The 19,738-nt window shown below is 42.1% G+C and overlaps 1 protein-coding gene across 5 annotated transcripts in view; it reads left to right on the top strand.

Annotated features, from left to right (window-relative positions):
* The first annotated feature begins 805 nt into the window (after window positions 1-805).
* smarcd3b (SWI/SNF related BAF chromatin remodeling complex subunit D3b) overlaps window positions 806-19,738 on the top strand; it is a 57,712-nt gene continuing 38,779 nt past the window's right edge. For 2 of the 5 annotated variants that reach the window (XM_030756687.1, XM_030756686.1), the window contains exon 1: window positions 17,408-17,610. In XM_030756687.1, coding sequence (XP_030612547.1) covers window positions 17,533-17,610 — 78 coding nt within the window. In that variant the 5' untranslated portion in view covers window positions 17,408-17,532. Of the gene's footprint in view, window positions 1,042-17,407; window positions 17,611-19,738 lie in introns of those variants that run through there. The other 3 variants (XM_030756690.1, XM_030756689.1, XM_030756688.1) reach the window with 2 other exon arrangements.

Below are 19,738 nucleotides of genomic sequence, written 5' to 3'. Positions count from 1 at the left end.
TGCATAGAGTTGTAGTTTTGTTGCAATTATTTTCTTTTTTTAAAAAAATCAAGTTTTATGTCAGCTTTTTGATTAATATTTTATAGCTCAGGTATAGCTCGTAACAAAAAGGTTGACCAAAAAAAAAATTTTTAAGTTTGGTAATAATCGGACAAAAAGGAAAATAATAATAAATAGAATCCAGTCCAAAAGTAGAGAAATGCAGACAGTACAACAGGAAAAAGGTACATAAAATAAATATGAGAAAACCTAAAGAAATTTTCAGGTAAGAGCTGGACAATAAATTGCTACAATATATGCACCACATACATTATAAATCTTGGCCAACTGGTTCATAAATTTTCACTCTGGCACAAAAAAAAAATGTGTGAAGCGATGGCTTGTAACCGCCGTGTGAAGCATTAGTAAATTATCCATTAAAACAGCAATTAGCCACAACTTAACAGCCCCTTAATCAAGGGCTCCTCATCAGAAAGTGAAACAGTTCTCGCGGTTAGGGAGCTGGTGGTGCTGGTGCTCCTTTGTTGCTGTAGTGCACCGGTTTTATTCAGCCCCCTTTGTTCCTGCGCTGCATATATATTTACAGCATGTGTTAGGTGTGGATAACCTGAAATCACTTCACTGTGCTTTGGTTTAAAAAAAAATAAAAATTTTTCCCTCCCACTAAAAAAGAAAGAGAGAGAGAAAATCCGCTCATGAAGATAATTTGATGACACTCCCTGCTACTGGTAATTCTTCATTATATCGACTCTCCAGCAGAGACCGCGCCTGCGCTCCAGCTCCCTTCCGAACAAGGCTTCACCAATCCTGGCTCTGGCTCCATCCCCGGCTCGGCGTCCCACAGGCCAGCGCTAATAAGTCGCCTAGCTGTCCAGTAATGGGGGAGTGATCGGGGGAGACGCTGCTGCTGTGTGAAAGCCGTGAGGAAGTTGAGGGGAAGCTCCACGCCGCGCCGGACCGGACAGCTCCACAGAGACACATCCTACAGTTGCTGTTGTTGAGTAGCCCTAAAAAAAAAAGCGCATAGTGATGGAGAGAAAGGTATGGATGATGCTTATGCTACCTTGCGATACATTAGCACGGTTTGTTTTATTCCACAGTGAGTCTCCGCCGCTCTCCAGCAGCATCCACCATTAAAACTACTCTTTATATATCTGCTTCATCCTGTAGGCGCAGTCGGATTAGTGCGCACCGGAGTTTTTTTTTTTTTTTTTTTCCCTCCGTCTCGCTTTAATTTATTGTCCGCCTCAAAAGAGGAAAAAAACTGCCTGGATTAATTTCCACCTCGTGGTAAATTTATTTATTCCGAGCGGTGCACAATGTACTAAGAGAAAAATTGAGCAGGGGGAGTGGGATGTGGTTGGGAATATTTAAGGGGGGGACTGTAGGCTCTCTCTCTCAGCCTGTCTGCATCATCACACAGCACAGTGTGTAGTTGCAGCACCTCACCCCTCCACCCCCTCCCTTGTTTTTTTTTTTTTTTTTTTTTTTTTTTTTTGCAGCCGACGCAGACAACCAGGCAGCGCGGCTTGTTAACCTTGACTGGTGTGGGAAACAGACACTTGAGGAGTAATAGGTGGGATGCACAGCGAAGCCCTGCCATCCTCTCGCTTCTTTACCCTCTAATCCATACACCACCACCACCATCGGTCCTCTCCGTCACCCCGTTTTAAATCAGGGTGAAATCAATACATACACAACAATATAATGCTGTTGCCTCTCCTACTCTTCAACTGTCAGCATGTTTTGGACAGTGCAGGAAAAAGTTTCAGTTTCACTGTGTTAATCTGCTGGCAGGATGCGGTGAACTCAGCAGCAGAAGAGGAATTTGGGGTATACAGCTGCTGAAGCCAGATCTGCTTCTGCTGATCCAAAGGAAAATCTAATTTTTTATATTAAAGCTGCAGTCAGCAACATTTCAGCCGGGGCAAAATCTCTCTCTCTCTTTCTCTCTTTTTTTTTTTTTTTTTGACTGGAGTCTGCCAACATAGTAAAGCCATTCATCTTTTTAATAAAAATAACAGCTTAGGGTGAAATAATTGATGCTATCTGACTGAGAACTGTTACCACTGCCGTGTTTGGCTCTTAAATATGAAATTATATTTTATTTAAGTTACAGCAAGGTGATTTATATTGCAAAGTAAAGATCAAAACCCGAGCTATCAGATGGTCCCCTGTGAGCAAGCACTTGGCGACTGTAGGGAGGAAAAACTCTCATTTCACAGGAAGCATGTTAGCCTAGCTTAGAATGGATGCTGGAAATGTCCTTATATGTCTAAATGTTCCTTGAGTTTGAATCTTCTTTGTGGAGTTTGCACGTTCTCCTCTGTGCCTTGGGTCAGTTTGGTGGTTCTCAAACTGTGAGACTGGCCCCAGCGGTGGGGAATAAAACCACTGCAGGTGGAATGTAAATGACCAGAGGAGTGAAATTAAGGTGAACGAATACAAGAGTAGATATACTAAATAAAATAGTTTGCTGGTGCTAAAATTCAACTCGATTGATAAAAATTGTGTGGCATGGGCTGTTTTTTTTTTTAGCTTCAAAAGCTCTTGGCCATGTTGGAAAAAGTTTGAAAATACCAGGTTAATAGGTCTGAATTCAAAGTCAACATAGCACTTGTGTTGCAAAGGTTACTGTGATATGTAGCGTTGTCTAATTTGAGTGGTCAGTGAGACTGCAAAAGTGCACATAAATGCCACTTTATTCTATTATAAGTAGATTTCACTGTACAGATTTTGAGGTGCATGCTTTTATTTCCACCTGCCTCAGGCTTCAAGCCAAGCTTAGCCAGAGATATTATGTAACACAAACTATAACATCCAGGGGAAAAAAGCTTTTTAAAACCATATTTTGGACCAGATTTTCTCTCTCCAATTTAGAGCGAAATTAGAGCCACACTTTATGTTAATTCGTATTTCTTGAGACACAGACACTAATAAAAGTATATTTAGTGTGACTTTACAGTACCACTAAAGTAGTAATAAATACATTTTTTAACAATTTGATGAATAATTACATAAATGTTAGTTTTTTTTAGTTACTTTATGTTTTTTAAAACCAACATTCTCATTCATGGATCATGAATTCAGCTTCATAGAAATTCTTTATCATGATGGAGCGTATTTGATAAGGTGAATATAATTTTCTATTTATCATATATTAAACATCCTTAAACAAAGCCAGAAAACAATGCGCCTTTTTATTTAAAAAACAAACAAATCTTCTGTTTTGTAACTAGTAAAATCAAAGATGGCATTTTATTTTAATCCCAGAATCAGACAAAAATTGCTTTGACACATTTCTGTAAATCCTTTTATCTACAGCAGTTGTGCAGTGTATTTGTTGAGGGCTTTTATTGTGAAACGATGCAGCACCGTCTTTTTTTCGCACATGTGCAGAATTAATTGCGTACTTGTCAGGCAACAACATGGCCGGTTAGTCTGAAAAACAGAAAATATCCAGTGAGCGGCAGGAGAAAATGCCTTGTTGATGTCAAAGGTCAGAGGAGAATCAGCAGACTGCTTACAACTGATAGGACAATCGAGATCGTTACAATCGAGGTGTGCAGAAGAGCATCTCTGAACCTTGAAGCAGATGAGCCACAGCAGCAGAAGACCACACCGGGTGCCACTCCTGTCCGATAAGAACAGGAAGCGAAGGCTACAGTGTATCACAGTGAACACAGTGTATCCATCTACTAAATCAAATCTTTGGATAGCTCCTCGGTAGCCATTTTATAATGTTTCCCTGTAGCTTCATTTTTACTAGACAGACGTAAAACGTAAAACATCTGTTCTTGTGTACAATGTCTTTTAAATATTAGGTTAACTATTGACTCGCCACATTTTAATTCCAGCCTTATGAATTTCACATGATTTATTGACTGCACTGCTGGGTTTGTGTATCTTTTCATTTCAGTTTCTCAAGGTCTCACAAGCCTTATTTAAACAAGCAAAGTGACCCATTTGATCATTTTCCTCATCACATCACCACCGTCGTCATTCCTCCTTTGACAGGAAGCTTTGCGAGTCGATAAAACTAGAACCTTAGGAGAGCCTCAAAACTTGTTTTTGAGGAGCCTTTTGCATAATGACTGTGAATGTGTCGATTTATGCTGCTCCACTCTGATCTCATATATAGCTCTGTTGAGTTATGAAGGACTTGGTGAGTCAGCTGCTTGCTGGTATCAGATGCTCTTCGTTTTGATGCTCTGTATGAAAAAAACAACACAGACGCAGGCAATTAGACAACAAAGAATATTGCATAACTGGTATTATTTAGAAAAGCTGCTGCCTGCATGTTAGTTTTCCATAGGTTTAGTCTCTTAGGAGTGTCCCATTCATATTTCCTGCAGACTTTTTCCCTATGGCATATACATTAGGTTTCCATGTAGCGGAGGAAGAATGTCCTACCCATTCTTTCCTATTAGAGGTGGTATAGAAAGCTTTTGAGGCACTCTTGACTCAATTTTTATTAAATGGGGTTGTTTCAGCTTGGCGTTCGCCATAGAAATGGCTGGTCCTTGTCAGTGCTCTATGAAAAAAAGGACTAAAATAGCTCAGTTTCAAACTGCAGTCTTCCCTGACCCAGCTGCTGGCACAGATATTCCCTTCAGTGTAAAGAACGGAGAACAGTCCTATTAGCATGCAAGGTGCCTTCACAGCTCCTGAGGTCTGATAGAGGATCAGAGGATCGGCTCCTTTTACAGTCTGCTGAATGCTTCACGTGGCTTTTTAAGGAAAGTTGCACAGGAGACCCCGAAGCCCCGCGCGCGTTTACACCCCAGCCACTTTGTTCAGCGATGTTTGAAATTTATTTTGGGACGCTCATCAAGGTCAATCAATGTTTCACCTCCAGAGTTTCTCAAGCTTATTTATCACGCTGTTTTTCTTTTTTTTCCCCACCAGCCGTGAGATTGATCAGACAGACTGGAAGCTGTACACTTTTGGCTTTGTTTCCCCAAATAGTAGGTCACCCAATTAAATGTTCCCTGGCTTTGTGTTTTGTGTTGTTTGTAGGGATAAATTAACAATGGAGCACTTCCTTCTTTTGGCTGGACAGGAATGTGCTGGCTCAGTGGGTGTTTGTTACCCTGGTGTCAAACTAGTTTACAACCTAGAAAAAAATCATTGATTTCATTCAGTAGTCCAGCTGTAATGATTTTGATAATTAAGTAAGCAGAAATGTTTAAAAAAATATGAAGATCCATATGAAGTCTGAAGATTTGCTTCTTTTAATGGTCCTATGCGATAAGTTGAATATCTTTGCTTCTGGAAAACCACTGTTCAGTGTTTTCTGAGATTTTAAAGGGGACCAATCATGCTGAGCGCTATATTTTTCTTCTCGGGCTCTACAATAGTAGCTTTGCATGATTTATAGTTCAAAACAATCCTTATTTATCTTCTACGGGATCTTGGTGTAACTCCTTAGTTCAACTTCTGTCTGAAACAAGCACTTCAGCTCCTCTCCCTTTAAGTCAACTTTCATGACAGGAACACATCCATCCATTACATCCATGACAGGAATCTCCCATTCCAGTATTTCCCAAAGGTGCTCTACTGGATTGAGATCTGGTGACTGTGTTTGAGTACAGTTCACTCATTGTCACGTTTCAGAAACCAGCGTGAGATGATTTGAGCTTTGTGACATGGTGCATTATCCCTGGGAGCATCCATCAGGAGATGGGTGCACTGTGGTCATAAAGGGATGGACATGCTCATCAACAGTACTCAGGAAGGCTGTGGTATTGTTGCTCAGTTGGTACTGGGCTACACCAACAGCAGCAACTTGAACCAGTGATATAAGGCAGGATGGAGCACCGTCTTCATGTTGTTTACGCCAAATTCTGACCTTACCATCTGAATGTTGCAGCAGAAATCGAGACTCATCCGAATAGGCAACATTTTTCCAATCTTTTATTGTCAAATTTTTTGTGGGCCCAAATGAATTGTAGTCTTTGCCTACTGTTCTTAGCTGACAGGAGCGGCACCCAGTGTGGTCTTCTGCTGCTGTGGGCCATCTGCTTCAAGGTTCAGAGATGCACTTCTGCATACCTCAGTTGTAACGATTGGTCGTTTGAGTATTTCAAATCTTCTATTGTACAATTTTGGCGAGTCTGTGTGGATTGTAGCCTAAGTTTCCTGTTCTTAGCTGACAGGAGCAGCACCTGGTGGGGTTTTCTGCTGCTGTGGCTCATCTACTTAAAGGTTCAATGTGTTGTGTGTTCAGAGATGCTCTTCTGCATACCTTGGTTGTAGCAAGTTTTTTGTTTGATTTACTGTTGCCTTTCCAATCTGGGCAGTGCGCTCTGTCCTCTGACATCAATGAGTCTCTTTCACCCAGAGAACTGCCGCTCATTGGATAGTTTGTCTTCTTCAGATCGTTTTCTGTAAACTCTAAAGATGGCTGTGTGGGAAAAATCTCAGTAGATCAGCAGCTTCTGATATACTCAGACCATCAAGCAGCAGCAACCATGGCAGATTCAAAGTCACTTAAATCACCTTTCTTCCCCATTCTGATGTTCAGTTTGAATGTCAGCAGGTTGTCTTGACCATATCTACATGCCTAAATGCACTGAGTTGCTTCCATGCGATTGGCTGATTAATGTTTGTGTTAACAGGCAGTTGAGCAGGTGTACCTAACAAAGTGGCTGGTGAGTACATATATGATAGAAAATAAGAGCACAATAGGTCCACTTTAAGTTGAAAAAATAAACTGCCACTTATAAAATAATGTGTCAATATCTGCGGGGATTTCATAAAAATTTTTCAATGTTTTTTGCCACCATTACCATGATAATAGCTGTAGTACTGCACTATAGCAGTGTAATGTTGCACACAAACATGCAGTATATGTTCAGCTGCAACACTGAACCCATACACACCATTTTCACTCAATCCTATAAACCTCCACTGTGTCATTTTCACAGATTATAGATTTTTTTGGTTTAAGTAGAGCGCTTTGTAACCTGATTTCACATTGCACCCTCCCTGCCTACCAACAGATTATAACAGTGTTATTTAATCATAGTTATCTTACCTAAAGCCATAGCTCTGTTTCTTTCTCTTTTTTTCAGTTGTATATTACTTTTCCAGTTGTATATTACACCCATTTATAATGCAGATAATGAGATTGTGCACTCGACTCTGAGACAAGCTGTCTGGGTCCTAATGGTGCTACAGTTCACCGAGCGCCTGGTTGACCCATTTAGATGTTAACGCTCAATACTGCACCACTCTTGTAGAGTTTGGTTTAAAAGTAGCTGCAATATGTGTGCATCTTCATAATAAAGCCGCAAAGGCTTTTAATAATTATAGAAGGTGCATAAGCGGTTGTTTTATAGAAATAAATGAAAAAACTGCAGTATTTGATTTACATGGATAGGCTGAGCTAATTATCGTGTTTCTAATTATTTAATCTGCTGATAATTTTCTCAGTTAATTGATGCTACTTGTACTCCGGCAGTCAGAAAATAACAGAACTGCCCTTCAGCCTCTCAAAATGTTTTATCTGACCAAAACCAAACAAATTCAATTTGTATAATTTTAATAATTGCAGCAAATCCTTGCATTGGGAAAAATAAAACTTGGGAATTTTGGCATTTTTACTTAGATAAATGATATTAGTAGGCAGCTAACAGAAAATGTAGTGCTTATGAAACTTTAATAGAAATATTAATGTTCAAAATAACAATTTGATCAATACAGTTTGGGTTTGCCATTCATGCCCCTTTGTGGCAGGAAAACAAAGAAATTTCCATTATAATGTTGTATTATTTGGCAATAGGCCGATCCCAGCCAAAAAAATTAAGACAGCAATAATAATAATAATTATTATATAATTTCATTATTATTGTTATTTATAAATTTATTTTAGGTACTTTGAGAACACCTTACATAGGAGCGTTTAAAAGAATAAAACAATAAACAAGTAAATCTCAATAAAATCAGTAAAACAGATTTGACGTTAGAGCTAATTCTTTTGAAGTTTAGCGCATATAAATATTTGAGTGAGTACAGTTTAAAGAGGTGCATTTTGAGACGGGGTTTGAAAGTGAAGAGAGCCAGTGGGGTGAATGAGTGTTGGGCAAAACAACTGAAGGCTCTAGAAGCTCTGGTAGTCAAGCAGAGGTGGACAAAAGAAGAAGAGCTGAGAGAGTGAATGATGCATTGATGTGCAGAAGTTCAGAGAGGTGCAAGGCAATGGATGGCCTTAAAGGTGAGGAGCAGAATCTTGAAAACAGCAGGATATTTAACCAAATCCAGTAAATTTTCTGAAGAACGAATGCAGTGTGATTAATGGCAGAGTTCTAGACAAGCTGAAGTTTAGAGAATGAAGAGAATAGAGGCACAGTATCATTGTTCAATTTGAAAACATTGATAGATAACCAGGATTTGATATCCTGAAGGCAAACGGTTTGGACAAGTAGAGCTGGGTGTCATCAGCAACATAGTGGAAATTGATATTAAATTTACAGAATATATGGCAAACAGGAAGCAGACAGATGATAAGCAGGAGAGGCCCCAGGACAGATCCCTGGGGAACACCAGCAGTAACTAGAAGTGGCTGGGAATTGAAATTTTTCAGTGCGGCCAGAGAGATGGGATTTAAACCGGTATATCAGTGACTGAAGCTGAGGATGGTATGTGATACAGTATCAAAGGCCACATTTGGATCAAAGAGGATGAGAATGGTTAACAGTCCGGAATGAGCTACTTTGAGGAGGTCGTTAGTGAATTTTTTTTTTTTTTAAACCATGGCTGTTTCTTTACTAAGAAGAGGGTGGAAACCAGACTGGAATTGTTCATAACATATCAGACAAGTGAGCATGAACCTCTCAGTATTGGTGCTGATATTTTTCATTTTCAAACTTGATGTCTTTTTTTTTTGTTGTATGATGTGTGGGTCAGGGTACCCGAACTCGGAACAAAACATTTCCCCTAGTGGTTTGTATTTGTATGAACTAATGACTATAAAAAAACATGAATGACCTGACAGCTCCCTAAAAAAGAAGCCAAAACGTCTTTGTCGCGTTATGTTATGTGGTTATGTTCCAAGTTTTGGTTTAAAATCAGCTGGAACCACCATGTTTTTCACTGAGTCTTTTATTTGCAGCATACTTTAAGTGCAATATCGATTCTGTGCTGGGGGAATACGTTTCATATGTGCAAGTTATTAGGCCGTACCTTACTGAAACCACTGAATGAAGCGCAAACTGTGTGTTGCATTGTCACAGGAATGTAATTGCATTAATTTGGGTGATGCAGAAGATGCATGAATGTTGATATACTTGATCCTAATCTGATGCTTATTCTCTCTTTTACTGGAATTGCACACAGAACAGTTTTGTCGAGCCAGCTATCACAAAGAGCCGTTGAGCTTTAGTAGTACGCTGGCCTCTGTTATCCCTATTTTGATTATATCTGGATCTCTGGATTTTTTTTTTTTGCTGTTGTTTTTATATCCTCCATCACCTGGAAACTGTCACAGTGAGGTGATAGTATCACCATATGGACTTTGAAGGCACCAAAACACTGATGTAATGCTCAGAGAGGAACGTACAAGAACACGCCACAACAATAAAACACCTGACCACTCAGGAGCCATTAGACCTGCCTGTTTCTATAGCTGATGGTGCCCAAAGTAACACAGCTGTGTCAGCTGCTGCTTCAATCATTTGTTTATGTAACCGCACAGCTCATCAGCTCCAGTGTGTGCGTCTCGTGTGTCACCACTGCATTCGAGTCACAGAGCTAAACATTGATTTTTCTAAAAATAAATAGCTGTCAATCATTTAAAAATCCAGAAGGTCGCTTACCACAGACTTCTCACTGTCCAGGTAAAAATAACTGATTCTAATTGATTCCATTTCTATTTATTTTGAATATTCTGGTTTGGTTTGTACAAGATGAACCAAAATATTTAATAGATTTCAGTTCAGTTAGTAATGAAATCATATTTCCTTGAACTTATATTATGACTCAACTAAAAAATAATCACTGAAAGCCAAAGTTATAGTTCCAGCTAAAATTTGATTAATTTCCAGCCTTTGGAAACAGCCTCTGGACAGCATTTAGATCTTCAACTGTCATGGCTTGGGTGTGTGTGGCAGGCAGGATAGGACCCCAGGATGCAGACTCGGACAAAGGTTAGAATAAGATGATGGATTTATTGTGAACATGGGAGAAACCAAAACTCAGTTAAACTGAAGCAGGACAGAAGCCAGAACTAATACAAAACCAGGGCACAGGGACACACACACACAGCACAGGACCACTGACGCAAAAACATCAACAACACGACAACAGGCAGAGAAGACGCAGGACTTAAATACACAGAAGGGCTGATGAGGGAAGAGGAAACAGGTGGGAACACAGGTGACACTGATAACTAAGACGAGACCAGGGGGAAGCAAAACTGAATACAACAGACAGGGGCTGGACGACTATCAAAATAAAACAGGAAGTATGACGAGGGAACAGAAACGCAAACCTGACAGAATACTGGGAGACACAAGGAACTAGAAATGACTGAGGGCAAATACAAAAGATAACAATACACAACCCGAGAAAACAGAAACAATACCAAGAAGACATAAAACACTGGGCCACCGGCCCAGGACATGACATCAACTTTGTTGCTTTTTCATGATACAGTGTCATGAAGTATTCACCCCCCCCCCCCCCCCCCCCCCCCCCCAATCCTGATTTCTTAGTTTTTTTGCTTATTTGTCACACTTACATCCTGTGATTAACGGCATTTAAAAAAAAAAAAAGCTGGGTTACAAAGTCATTTCTGAGGCTTTTTTTTTTACTCCAGTGAACCACAGTGGGAGCCATTATCCAAAAATGGAGACAACTTGGAACAGCAGTGAACCTTCCCAGAGTTCCAAGGTGAAAACCACTGCTGACCAAAAAAAACCCAAAAGACTCACATTTGCCTAAAGAGATCTTGATGATCTCTAAGATTTTTGGGAAAGTATTCTGTGGACTGACAAAAGAAAAGCTGAACTTTTTGGAAGTTCAGCTTTGGAAGTTCATTTCATAAAAAGATCATCACACCAACAGTCACACATAGTGGTGGTAGTGTGATGAATTACTTGCTGTAGTTGATGGAATCATGAATTCTGCTCTCTACCAGAAAATCCTGAAGGAGACTGTCCGGCCATCAGTTCTTGACTTGAAGTTGAAGCTCACTCGGGTTATGCAGCAGGTAGATGATCTGAAGCACACCAGCAAGTCCACCTCTGAATGGCTCAATAAAAAATGTTTTTGAGTGGCCTAGTCAAAGTCTGGACTTAAATCAGATTGAGATGCTTTAGCATAACCTTAGGTTCTTAGGTTTAGGGGGCAATTACTTTTTCATACAGGTAAGTTTGGATAGTTTTTTTTCCCCTTAATAAATGAAATCGTCATTTAAAAATTGCATTTTGTATCCACATTGTAAAAGAACCAGTTGAGGTGGTTTGGGCATCTGACTAGGATGCCTCCTGGGTGGCATGTCTTACTGAGAGGACCCAGGACACGCTGGAGAGATTATATCTCTTGGCTTGCCTGGGAACATCTCAGTGTCCTCCTGGATAAGCTGGAGGAGGTGGCTGAGGAGAGAGAGGTCTGGGCTTCTCTGCTTAGGCTGCCTCCCCCGTGACCCGGCCCAGGATAAGTGGATGAAAATGAATGGATGAATTATCAAGTTATCTTTGTCTGACTTCAAAATTAGTTTTATGATCCGAAACATTTAAGTGTGACAATTATGCCAAAAAACTAAGAAATCAGGAAGGCGGCAAAGACTTTTTCACATCACTGTACATTAGGTGTTAATTTTCATTGCAGCTGGCTTTTTGACTCACAGGTGATAACAATAAGTTAGAAGTACAAATGATTAAATGAAGCTTATGATCCTGAAGAAATTGGTGACATTTTTTGACTTCGCTGCCCGGCCAGTAAAGATGTGGCTCCTCTTTTCATCCACGATTTGTATCTCTGAGTCTCCTCAATGCGGCCGTGCACATAACGATCCTGCCCTCGTTCTGTCGGCTCCGTCTCCCGTCCTGCACGGGCAGAGTGGTGTTGAAAGATTAGGGCTAACACTTAGCTTGGATGCAGAGTAGGAAAGAAGAGGGAGGAGAGCAGCGGGAGAGAGAGACAGAGAGAGTTTGTAGTGAGGGGGGGGTGGGATAATCCTGCCAGTTTTATTTTTCATCCTGTGGAATTTTATATGGGAGCTGGCGGGGTTTATTCATAGTGAGCAACTGTTTTTCACTGTATATTTGTGTCAGAGTTGATCGCGCTGACCTCGCTGCTGACTAACACGGCGAGCCGAAGCCTCCCCTCTCTCTCTAAAGCTTTCTTTCAGTTTTACAGCTTAAGATCTGAAATGGTTCCTCTCGCGGTTCACCAGCTGCTGCTCCACTTTTGAAGTCAGCGAAGTCGCTTTCACCGGATTGGCTGTTAACTTTGAACACAAGGCAGATTATCCCGTTGTCATGGCTACAGCAAACAGGAAATGCCCCGAGGCAGGTAATGCTGCAAGGCCCGTCCCAGTGCGGAGCTTGTCGCTCGCGGGGAAACTTGGCTCATTACTGTTGCGTCCTCTTTCCATCTGCTCCCACAGCGTCTTTTTAGCAGCCAAAGCGTAAACGTAAAGATGCTTTGTCCCAAACAACCCCTGAAATCCAAGGTCGACCCTAAACGTCTTATCTGCAGCTTCTTAGGTTCGGTGCTTAACATGCCTTCGCAAGAAACATATCCATGGGAACACTGCTGCTTTGTGCCAGCCTTTTTCACCTCACAGTGTATTGTACCAAACTACTTTGATCACAAAATATCACCAGATGCTCCATTATTTTCAGCCGTCATGGGAGACTTTTCTCTCTTTCTCTGCAGGTTCCTCTTCATTACATATGCCTAGCTGCAAGAACTCGGTACCGAAATGTACTTCCCTTCTCTCTAATCCCCCCTCAGCAAAGGTGCAAAGCTGCGAGCTTTTGTACAGTCCCTTTGATGGTGGCTGATGACTGTTGAGTAGCGTTCGGAGAGCTCTGGCCTTTAAGCAGCTTGAGCTGGGTTTTGTCTGCAGCTATTAAACTGAAGAAAGAGAGGAGAGGGGCCCAGTAGTGGGAGGGAGTCAGACTTTTTTCATGCCCTGTCCATATTCCCCCTAGTGCGCCCCATCTGTCTGTGGCAATAATGTTGACGAGGGCAGGTTCGTGGTTTCTGGTATGTAAACGTTGCCACTGGGAGCTGTACGTTATACCTCAGCGCTGGCGCAGATTTTACTCTTTGCACTTTTTGCACATAGCAACAAAATCCTGTTTTCTCTCTGTCTCTGCCTTTTGTTGAACACGATTGGCCAAAAAACAAAAAAAAAAAAGAAAAGAAAAGAAGGCAAGTATATGTAGATTCAGCAAGCTTTTCTTACCTGTTATGAACTTAATAAAAGAAAAAGAAATGCGACTGCAGTACTTTGACACTGCAGTGATATTTAATCCACTCGTTTAACTTTTGTAACAACCGCTGCCAACCTTTTCAGTCTGACAGCCTTAAAAACTCGACACAGTTTTCTGAATCACCTTGAGCGATGCTGTTAGTTCACATATAGTTTAGGGGGATTCTTGTCTGTGTTTTTTGTTTATATTCTCTCGGCTCGCTAGTTTAAAGCGGACGTGCCTGGGCTGAGAAAAGGCGATGTCACATGCTTCGTGTTCTAGCTGCTGGTGGAGTCAGATGTGATCTGAGCAATGCCCACACAACTCGGATGAAGCTGACTCTGTCAGTATTTTATTAACAAAAGGTGACCTAATGTGCTTTTCATTATTTTTTGAGTTCTATCTGCTGTTGCAATAATGGAAACTCATAATAAACTTATCCAACATCAAATAATGAGATCACTAGTTATCGATGTGAGCTGAAAGCTTCAGGCTGCTCTAAACACTCTAATATGGTCATCTCAGACATACAGCTATGTCTGTAAGCGCAGAAGCCCCTCCCCTTTGCTGTTTGCAAGGGGCAGCCAATCAGAAGAAAGTTGGTTTCATTGAGGTTTGCGAACATTTGTTTATGCACAGCTCTCTTAAGGTCCCGCTACAGCATTTCAATCAGGTTGAGGTCTGGACTTTGACTGGACTGTTGCAGCACCTTGATTCTTTTCTATTGTTGTTTTGCTGATCTGCTTGGGATCATTTTCCTCAAGCTTCAGCTGTCAGACAGTCAGCCTCACATTTGACCCTAGAATACTTTGGTATACAGAGTTCACGGCTGACTCCGTGACTGCAATGCGCTCAGGTCCTGTGGCTGCAAAACAAGCCCAAATCATCACCCCTCCACCACCGTGCTTCACAGTTGGTGTGAGGTGTTTGCGTCATGTTTGGTTTTTCACGGCGCTGCTTAGTTCTGTAAAAAACCTTTTTAAAATGACTCTAGTTTCGTAAAACAGAATCCTTGCAAATAAACTTTCTTCATCTTTTTTTCTTTGAGTCTTCCTGCCTGTTAGGTTTTATGTTAAGTGACGGCACCAAGAAAAGGAATATCAAATATAATTTTTTTCCCCATCTCAGACAGATGCTGAGATTAGTTGATTAATTAACTTTATCAATATAAAAAATGATTCATTGTTTGAGTCGCATTTCAAGCACAAAAGGCAAATATTGTTTTAGCTCTGTCTAATAATGCTGTAAACGGAATATTTCCCTGTGTTTGGGTCTGTTGTTCCACTGTGTTCTAACAAATCAAGCTGTTTGTAAACGCTTGCAGGGTTTAAAGCATCCAGTGTTATACACAGGGAGAATTTTCTAACATTTGACTTCTTCTAGACTTTCTTTGTTGAGAACTTACTCCAGCATGATGGTGCAGTTGGTTTTGCAGGGCAGAAACAGGCCATTGTTGTTGCTTTCTGTGAACTCTTTTACGCCCTCATGTGGCCAAATGAAGAAGTGAAGAATTTTAAGACCTCTGAAAACATGCTTTGGGAATGAAATCCTCTTTTGGAAGTTGGCTCTAGACATTACAGATCATTATAGATGCTATTTTGCTCTATTTAATGTGACTTGATTGGCATCCTTGTCTATTTATTCTCAGTGCAGCCTGACCATAAATATGAATCTCTCCTCCCATTCAAACAGCCGGCACCTCCCTGCCTGCTTGTTTGCTCCCCCTGTTGGGCATTAATAGCACTACTGCGGCTCCCTTACCCCCTGTTATCCCCCCCACCCCCCCTGTCTGCTACACTCTGGGACATTACCATTTGGTGAGACTGACTGGCTTTGGGGAGGGAGCTGATGGGGGTCCAGCAGGGGGTACTCCCGCGCTCAGGGCTTCCTTTAGCATCGCCCGAGCTGCTCGGTCTCTTTGTTATCGTTCAACGCCCACGTGTCGTTGCTGGAGAAACGGGAGATTGGCACAATCCCTGGATCTGCATGGATAAGCTCGGCGGTTTGAGCTTTTGACCTTGCAAGAAATTGAGACGCACACCCTGCACGCCTGTGCGATTATTATATTTAAAGTCCATGCTGTTGTGCAGTTGAAGTATATTCTATGGGCAGGTTTTACAACGGGAACAACGATGGATTGACGCTGCTTTAAGGGAAAAAAAAAATATTTCAGGGAAGGTTTTTCCTCCTCCAAACCTTCCAAGCCTGAAATAATGGCCGAAGCAGTACACTCATCTGAGCAGCAGGTGTCACCACCAAGCAAACTAATGCCGCAAGCTGTCAGCAGCCCATGTGAGGGCCAACATTTATCTGCAGCCAATAATCAGAGGCTTGAGGAAGTTTGAGGGACATGTATTTTTATTTATTTATTTTTAATGGATTGCTGCTTCTTTCCTAACTTCCCTCTCAGTAATGGTGTATTTAACTCACATGTAAGAGGTAATACAGGTGAATTAAACAGGCCTGGGTCCTGTTAAACAACTCTTAGACTCTTAGATGAAGCTTATGATCCAGAAGAAAGGTCATGACCTCTGAGATCCCACATTAACCGAGGAGTTTTCTTCAAACGTCTTTGCTCCATTTGTGCTAATTGTTTAAACTCTTTGTGGATAATTTTACACACCGCTTCACACTTTTCTGCCATTTTCATGCTAGCAGAACGATGGGGGGGGGGTAAGTGTGACAGTTTGCCGTCATGTGTCACAAAGCCAAGCCTCCCTTTTGAATGTGCCCCACTTCACCCCTTTGTCATTCAGATAACCTCATGAATATTTCACTCCTCTGATCTGACGGCTGGATGAAGGGAGGGCGAGAACAAGAGTCGTGATCTTCAGCGTGGCGTGGTTTTAGTCAGAGTAATGACCCGCGTGGTGACAGGCGACGCCCGGGCTGGTGCGCGTGTGTGACAGCATGTCATGTAGAAATCAAAGCGCACACAAACAGAAGCAGCCTTCTGTGTGTAATTCTTTTTCTCTGTGACCTTCGGTGTTTTCACCTTCCTCTGTGTTTCGCTGAGGAAGCTTCAGAAAGCGACCTGGAAGAAATCACAACACAACCTAATTACACGTGTGGAGAGACACAGTCACCTTGCTGTGCTGGGCAGCCTTGTTTGTTTGCTGTTACGGCCTGAACGTAGCCTCTGGGGCGACTACTGGGTGAAAGGTAAAAGCTAATGAGGCGAGTGGAGGAAATACTTGTAACCTATGAATGCACCCTGACAAGGGCCAGCGGAGAAACAAATTAAGGTGCTCTTGTGAAGTGGCTTTAGATGCTCACATTAGCTCGCTTACACTGAGAAATACTCAAGTGTAAACCCCCCCCCCCAACTTGAGTGGCTTTGCTTTAAGTTGAGGAAATAGCATCTCTCCTGTTCCTCATCACCCACCATGTCATACCTCCCATCATATATGGCAGTTCATGTGTGTGCACATGTGGTAATGATATGCAAGCATGGCCCCTTTAAGAGCCCAATGTCCTTTTTTGAGAATGAGCCCAGAGTTGGAGCTTTGTGTGTGCTGACCGTGGCCTCTGTGTTGGTCACCGGGGGTGGGGGGGCTGCAGCAGAGGAATGGCCAACTGATTCTAACCTCCCCCAGCCCCCCTTGTTCAGACCAAACGGCAGCCTCTCCGCGCCACATGCCCTTATCTAACAATGGAATGCAACAGCTGTGCGGGGGAGCGGCAGGGTGGGCTAGCTGAAACCCCCCTGTCAGACCCCCACACGGCTTCTCTCTCTCTCTCTCTCTCTCTCTCTCTCTCTCTCTCCCCCCCCCTCCACCTCCAAGCGACGTGCTGGGCTCCTGAAAGGCAGCTCAACTAAAAAGTGAGCTAGACACAGTGAGAGACTCGGCAGGGCTGCTGCACATTCAAAATAGAGGGAGAGGGAGGGAAGAGAGAGAGAGAGAGAGAGAGAGTGAGAGAGAGAGTGAGAGTGAGAGAGAGAGAGAGAGAGAAGGAGAGTCAGGGACAGGCAGTGCTGAAAAGGAGAGCACAAAGAGAAGGAAAGTGGAGCAGGGGAGGGGAACAGGAGGCTGGGTGAAGGGAGAGGGAAAGACAAAAGAAGGAGAGGGGAGACATAGCAGGGTGAACGGAGGGGACTGAGCAAATGGCTATGGAGGAGACGGCGGGGGGAGCCAGGAAAGCCACCAAGAGCAAACTGTTTGAGTTCCTGGTCCATGGAGTGGTGAGTGGCGCTGTCCGTCATTCCCGTGAAGGGAGCTGGGCTCTGGCATGCATCTGAGTGTGTGTGTGTGTGTGTGTGTGTGTGTGTGTGTGTGTGTGTGTGTGTGTGTGTGTGTGTGTGAGTCGGTGCAGCAGCAGCAGCGGTCTGTGTGTGAGAGATAGCTGGGTAAAGCTGGCCATGTGAAGGTTATTTCCAGCCCCCTGGATCCCAGCCTGTTAGGAGATGGCTTGAGAGAACAAGAAGTGGAGCAGCATGGATGGATGGATGGGGCTGGAGCAGGAGGAGGATGGGGAGAAGAGGGTTTCTTACCCCCTTTGGAAAAAAGAGAGAGGGAGAGAGAGAGAGAAAAAAAGGATAATTGTAGAAATAGAAGCTCAGCAGCAGCGAAAAGCAGCCAGCTCCCCCTTTGGCTAACAGAGGCGCGCACTGAGCATGCTTCCCTGGGAGTAACAGACAGAAGGGGGGGAAATGACGAGCCCGCTCATAACAGCGCAGCCGGAGTAGCCTTCCAGGCGGCGTGAAATGATTTGAACCTGTGAGGTCACGGGACAAACCGATGTAGTATCGTACATGGAGCCGAGGCAGGCGGCCAATCCCGGAAATGATGCAGGACAATCAGCCCATTCATGCAAAGCTAGCATGAAATGTCAAGTGAAGCGTTGCTCATGGTTAGAGGTTAAGCAACTATTGCCATTAACCACACGCAGCATATAAAGTAGGCTTCAGTAGTGGTTTGTTTTGGTGAGGAGATGAATGCGTTTTGAGGGTTGGAAGTGGTAAAAAAAAACAACAAATCTCTGTGTCACTTTGTAGTTAGAACTTTGATTCAAGTGTGGAAACAATTTCTGCATGAGGCTCGTGACCTTTTAAATGTAACCTGTCATCTCATTTATTTAAGTTAAATAGAGGAAGCGTTTCTCCCTCTGAGCTGCAGCTAACACTGATGTATCCGTTGATATCGGGCTTTTAGAAAATAAGGTGGCTTTTACAGATAGCATTATCTGATGTTTATCTGCTGTGCCCGCATCAATCCTTGCCCCGAAGCGTTCAAAAACACTGTGGCGAAACGCTCAAAGACTTCAAAACAAATGCTTTCTGTTGGTTTGCAGACTCTAAAATGAGGAATAAATAATAACAGCAAAATGAATGAACCAAAAAAATGGTATTGGTGCAGAATTTCACAGGTGTTTGTCTCAATTGTTTAAAAAAATTCCCAAACCTTGAGGCATCTTCCTATGTCATGCTTTATCTGGCAAAAAAAAAAAAAGGAGTTAAAGTCATATATTATGGTGATTAAAATCAGTAAATCTTCAAATCAGGCATGTTAGAATTATGTGATCTATTTTTTTCATCATTTTTTCTTATAGAATAGACAGAAGATGTCACGAAACGTGAGCAAAGATTAGTTACAAACATGTAACCAAATCTAAGGTAAAGCAAGCAAAAACCCCTCTCAGATTCCGCTCAGGACCCCTTTTGTTGTCTCCACCCATAGTTTGCAAAGTTTCTTTTCACCATAACACCGGAGCAGCATTGTGGTTTTAACTTCCTGAAAAAGATGAATTGAATTTCACCTTTACTCAGATTCTGAAATAGGGTAATACTTCTTAAAGGTACAGTCATTAATTTATTGAGGTTATTTAATAGAACAGAAGCATATTATGCTCATAAATATAGTTAGATTAGTGTGTAATTACGTCTTCCAACGAATTGATGCAGTCTCATAAACTTATAATTAACCATTAAAAATACTCAGGATCTGGTTTATGATAGCCGCCATGTTTCCCCACCATATTTGAATACAGCGGCCGGGAGGTATGTCTCCTTTCCGATTACTCGTGTTTTGTGGATAGAGACTGGCCACATATGAAGTATGCCAAAAGCGCAGGAGAAGAACATTTAAATTCATGCCTCCACCTTCAGACTCAACATATGAAGGATCATATCATATCTAAGATCTTGCTGGCTGGTTATATGCTAACATTATGGCAGCTAATGCCAGGCTTGAGTGTCATAATAATCACACTTTGCTTCTGATAAACAGTTTGATTACATTCTCACATCGTATGAGAGTTTATTCACCAAGTATCAGAGTCGTTACAGTGTTACATCTCCTTCAAAGACAGTT

The sequence above is a fragment of the Archocentrus centrarchus genome, chromosome 20, assembly GCF_007364275.1.
Source record: "Archocentrus centrarchus isolate MPI-CPG fArcCen1 chromosome 20, fArcCen1, whole genome shotgun sequence".
NCBI lineage: Eukaryota > Metazoa > Chordata > Actinopteri > Cichliformes > Cichlidae > Archocentrus > Archocentrus centrarchus.
Note: the sequence above shows the minus strand (reverse complement) of the source record. Positions and strands in the feature narration are given on the sequence as shown.